Source organism: Lipotes vexillifer, unplaced genomic scaffold (genome assembly GCF_000442215.2).
Source record: "Lipotes vexillifer unplaced genomic scaffold, Lipotes_vexillifer_v1.1 scaffold788, whole genome shotgun sequence".
Classification (NCBI taxonomy): Eukaryota; Metazoa; Chordata; class Mammalia; order Artiodactyla; family Lipotidae; genus Lipotes; species Lipotes vexillifer.
Genome location: NW_006791862.1, coordinates 730,310 through 735,578, shown reverse-complemented (window position 1 = coordinate 735,578; position 5,269 = coordinate 730,310). Strand labels below are relative to the sequence as shown.

The following is a 5,269-nucleotide window of genomic DNA, read 5'->3' as shown; positions in this document are numbered from 1 at the left end:
GGCGGCGGGGGGGCGGGCAGGGGAGACGACCTCGTTCTTGGGTACGTTTGGGTCCCAGAGCCTCTGGCCTCCCCTCCTGAGCCATGGGGCCAGGCTGTCTTCTGCACTTGATCTCCAGCCAGGAGTCTGTGCACACAGCTGACTGTTTTCTCCATCAACAAGATGGCGATGACCTGCTTCTCCAGAAACGCTGTCCACTGGGAGTGGGATGTTAAGGCACAACTGAAGGGCCTGTGCGCTGGCTTCACGCTCAGAGGGGAGCCGTCCTTCCCCACATCCTTGTGCCCACTGAGGCCGTGCACGTCCGTTAGTGACTAATGGCGGAGGAAGGCGTGCGGGCCTCCCCTGGCCGCACACGCACACTCCATTTACCTGGCTGGCCGCTCCTAACTGGAGAACAGCCTTTTATTTTACACTTGCATGACTTTCAATGCCAACTTCCGCTGCAAGCTGCCAGTGGCCACTGACAAAATCGTCTCACTCAATTATGATGCCAAAGACTGACCTTAACCTGAACCGCATGTCGCATGAGGCTGCACAACTGAAATATTTATCCAAGGAAGCTTTTCGGTCATAAAGAAACGGGTAGACTTAACACAGAGGTGAATCTTAGAAGCACCCCGACTCACTGACTTTAAAACTTATAGCAAATCTTGGGGTTCCTTCCCGGGAACAGTCAGCAGAGACCTCAAGCAACACTTCCCAAGAGAAGGCGGGTGTGCCCTCCATCCAGCCCTCCAGCAATTCTCTAAGCTGGCAGTCACCAACTGTTTTTGATCACATGGCTATCAGGAAAAGAGACACGTGTATTTCCAGCACATACTACCCATATTCTGATAAAATGTATATATGATGTATATGATTAAATCCAGATACTATGAATAAAGGTTGATTTCTTTCTTTTTCTTAGTAAAAATAGAAATAAAAGTCCCAATGTTTTCTTCCCATCCTCCCACGGACTGTCTCGTGTAGCCCAGGATTCCAGAAGCAAATGCTGGTTGGTGCCTGGCTGTCCCGGCCTCAGCCCGGGGAGGAGCACTAGGGGACACCATCTCAGCAGGCGCTGCTCCGAGGTGTGCACCTTCCCTGCGAGATCACCCCCAGGACACGGCGGATCCGCAGTTCCCTGCAGGGTGGACGTTTCCTTCCAGCTCGGATTTGCAATCAGAAGACCTTCAGCTGGAGTCACAGCGTCTGCCGCCTGGATCACCATCCCCTCCCGTGAGGCTCCTGCTCATGCCCCCTCAGCGCCGCCCTCCACGCAGCCCCTGAGCCGTCTCTCTACAACACGCATCACAGTATGTCCCTCTGCCGCTTCAAATTCTTAGTGGCTTCCCAGGCCTCCGGACAAATCCCAGCCCCTCCACGTGGCTCTCCTGGCCCTACACCATCCCGGGCTCTGAGCCATCCTGAAATTCCTGCAGTGCCTCGGGTGCAAGTACTCTTGCTTGTCAGGCTTCAAACATGCGGTTCCTTCTGCCTGGAACATTCCTCCTGTCTCTTAATCCAACCTTTTCCTCTGGTTCATTCCTACTTTGTTTTCAGGTCTCTGCTGAGACATTACTTCTAGAAGTCTCCCTGGACTCTGCCCTCCCTTCCCACACAGCGGGTCTGGTGGCCCTTCTCTGTGCTCTATGATGCCCTGGACCTGCCATGTTTGACGTTGGCCTCACTGTTGTACGTGACCCCTTGACGATTCTGTCTCCCTGCCTTGGTGCCGAGCTCTGCGAGGACAGGAGCATATGCCTGCCTCCTTCACTGTCTGGTGTACAGGAAGCATTCAGAAAGGTTTGCTGAATGACGGAATGAGCTGCAAAGAACGCCCTGCCACCTCCTTTCCCAAGCCGTCAGGACGTATTACTGTGGGGAGGACACGGGCTGAGGCCCACATCTCCCTTCCACTCCCGAGGCCCGGGGATTCTTAGACAACAAGGCTTCTTGTGGTGCCAGGGGCGGGCGGGGGGTGGGGTGGGTGAGGAGCAGGACGTGAAGGCTCCTCCAGGGGGGCCACCTACCTTCACTGTCCCTTCCACTTCCACAAACCAGCGCCTTAACATGGCCTGGATCTGGCCGTCGGTCAGCTCGGGGTTGGCGTTGTGGATTTTCTTCTTGACCAGATCCTCCAGCAAGAGACGCCTCAGCCTCCAGTAGAAGAAGGTACGGGATGTCTTCCAATCCAGGATGTCCTACACCCAGACAACAATGAGCTTAGTTGCCCCAGCTCGGTGCCCAGAGGGGACTCCACAGGCACAAACCCTACCCTCCAGTGAGCCCCTCAGAGACTAGAGTGGCTACGAGCCCAGCCCCTGTAGACAGCTGCCCAGTTCAGAGCGCAGCCCCACGCCCCGCCGACGGCAGCACTGCACAGGGAGGGGCCTGGCCATCGCTCGGCCCACACGGAGCTGAGATGTTCGGGGATGCAGGGCTCAGACTCGCGGGTAACAGAGCGCGGGGCTGCTTTTGAGCAGGCGGTTCACACAGCTCGCACGCAGGCCAAGTGTGAACTAGCTGCTGCCGGGACCTTGACACTGGGGTAACCCACTGCCTGAGGACTCCCGGGCAGCTGTCCCCAGTGGAGTGCCTGGGAGCCAGGTTCTTGCCAGCAAAATGGAGCCTGCCTCCTGAGGAGTCCCCTGGAACCTAACTCATAAGCTGTTTTAGGATGGTAGTGGGCACAGAAAAAGTCTCGCCAGAAGAACTGAACACGGTTTGATCTGCACCCGCTGTTTTAATGCAGCCCCGAGAGCTCCCTGCGTGGGAGCCCGTGGGCACGAGACAGACACGGGCTGGCGGCGGGTCTCTGACAAGTCAGGAGAAGCGGCGACCACCATACTTACGTTGATAACACCCTTCTCCTGCATCCGGCCCGGTGTGTCGTGCAAGTCAGCAAACTGCACGGCCACCTGGCGGTAAATGGGAAGGAGAAAGTCCTCCCGCTCCTTCAGCTTGCTCTCCAGCTCCTTCCGCTCAGCCGCGCTTAGCTCGGGGGTGCCTGCAAGGAGACACACCGTCAGGCGCGGGCAGACCAGAAGCCTCTGCTCAGAAGCAGCCACAGTCACGGGAAGCTCTGAGGCTCAGCTCTCCAACGTCTTCATCGCCTCTCTACTGACAACCGGACTCTGCCAGATGCCAGACCTGTCCCTGTCTTGCCACAGGGCTCCCGTGCCCTCCCTTCCCTGTGGGGCTGACAACCATGAAAGCAGCCCTGGGGGGGGGCCCACTCCCCGAGCAGGTGCCAGCCCATGCCCCTCACCACCGCTCTGACAGCGGGCCCCTCATCCCCACGAAGGGCACCGTGGCATGCCCTGCTGACCAGCACTAGAGTGGCCGGGCTGCTCTGGGTGCGGGACACGCTGGGGGGCTCGCCCGGTGCCTCCGCGCACAGACCAGCAGCCCTTCTTCCCCACGTCCACACCAGTCACCTGTCTGCCTGGACGGGACCTGATGACTCCTCAGGTTGCAAAAGCTGCTTTACTTCACAGCTTTAATCTCAGGTCTGCATACTTGTAACCTGAAGTTAGTAGAATCCGATCCAATTAGAGCCAGAGGCATGTGTCTCAGGCCAGGCTCGGTGGATTAGCCAGCCTCCTAGTCTCCCGCCTGGGCTGCTACTGCCAGAGCCAACCCCTGGCCACAGTGACAGAGACATTCTAGTTCTTGGGCTAAAAGCAGAGGAGGAGGGAAAAAGAGAAAGGCAGTCCACAAACCCCATTTGGATCCCCAAGCTTATGAGCACATGGCACCCTTACGCAACAGATGAGTTTGGACTCCTTATAACAAGCAGCCTCCCACCCCTACTCAATAGTGTCCCAGGAGAGGCGCTGCTACGTTGTGCTTTTCTTCCTAATTACTCTCAGAATGGAACTTGCAATCAATACCGAGAATGTATCTGCCTGCCCAGTAAGGAGGACTAAGTCTAACTGAAAGAGCAATAGGTGACAGCCCCCGGGGTTGGGGACAACTTGAAGTGCTTTGTCACCAAAGCTGACAAATAAATACGTGACCACGGTGATGGGATGCAAAAGAGAAAGGTCTATTTCAAGCATGTCTGTCTGGAACGGGCCTTGCTTTTTATGCCACTATGAATCACATGCCATAAACAGCCTTGGGCTGCTGAGTGAGCCGTATTATACCCAAACACATGTATAACTCTAGTACCTAGCTTCAGTCTTATGAGGTTTTTGGATGCCCAAGTCCACCTTTTTTTTTTTTTTTTTTTTTTTTTTTAAAAAAAAAAAACAAAACCATCACTGCTTTGAAATTGTGATGAAGGGTACAAAGGGCTATATCTTTCCTTGGGCTCTCACACAGAGGCAACCACTGACCCATCACATTGGGGCCCTGACCCCCCAGCAGCCTTCTTTCCAAACCAGGTAAACAGCAGTGGGCACCACACTGTGGGATGAGGTGGAGGCCCGTTCACTCTAGGCGGACCTGCCTGGAGCGTTCCGGGGAAGAGAGCTGACCAGCTGCTTCTGAGATGAGCTGGTCTCGAGTATAACACCCCTGACAGGGAAGCAAACGTTTTCCCTTCTCCAGTAAAAGGAACCAAGACTCCTTGGAGAGATGGTTTATTCCGCGGCTGGGGCAGGAGAAATACAAGATGAGCCTGGAGTGTATCGTCACAAAAAGCGGGGAAGCACTGAAATACTGACTGGGACATGTTAAAAGGACACAGGAACCAGTGTGAAGGTGTTCTGACCGGCTAAATCTGGGATAATTTGAACATCAGATAGAATATTTATGGAATTAAATAAGAACCCCTGAGTCACCCTGACATAAATAATTAAATGGGGGAGAAGGGAAGGGAAAGCCCTCTCTCTCCCCAGACTAACAATTAATAGAGAAGGAATGATGGAATTAGAAAATCACCATTTTACAGCCATCACAGTCATTGATTCTGCCAAGAATTATCAACACATACTAAAACCAGTGGGTGCGCCTTTGAGGAGGAACAGGATATTTACATAGTTTCAAAGCAGCTCCTTACAAATTACTTACTAATTACAAAGGGGAAGATGGCAACTTTACAGTGGATTAACCCAGTGAACAAAACCTTAGAACAAGTAATCAGAGCTAACCAGCAAGGAGAACAGGACAGGTTGACATCACGTGACTCCTAATACGACATCCTGAGAAGGACATCACTTTTGCAGTATTCCTGCCAAAAATGCATAATCTGAATCTAACCATGGAAAATATAAGAGATTCAGGGCTTCCCTGGTGGCGCAGTGGTTGAGAGTCCGCCTGCCGATGCAGGGCACACGGG

General features: G+C 54.1%; 1 protein-coding gene across 4 annotated transcripts in view; it reads right to left on the bottom strand.

The window, feature by feature from the left end:
- Positions 1-5,269, bottom strand: part of ACACA (acetyl-CoA carboxylase alpha) — a 284,020-nt gene that overhangs the window by 8,018 nt on the left and 270,733 nt on the right. For all 4 annotated transcript variants that reach the window (XM_007464885.1, XM_007464886.1, XM_007464887.1 and 1 more), the window contains 2 exons: positions 2,838-2,992; positions 2,016-2,186 (listed from right to left, as the gene is read on the bottom strand). In XM_007464885.1, coding sequence (XP_007464947.1) covers positions 2,016-2,186; positions 2,838-2,992 — 326 coding nt within the window. The remainder of the gene's footprint in view (positions 1-2,015; positions 2,187-2,837; positions 2,993-5,269) is intronic.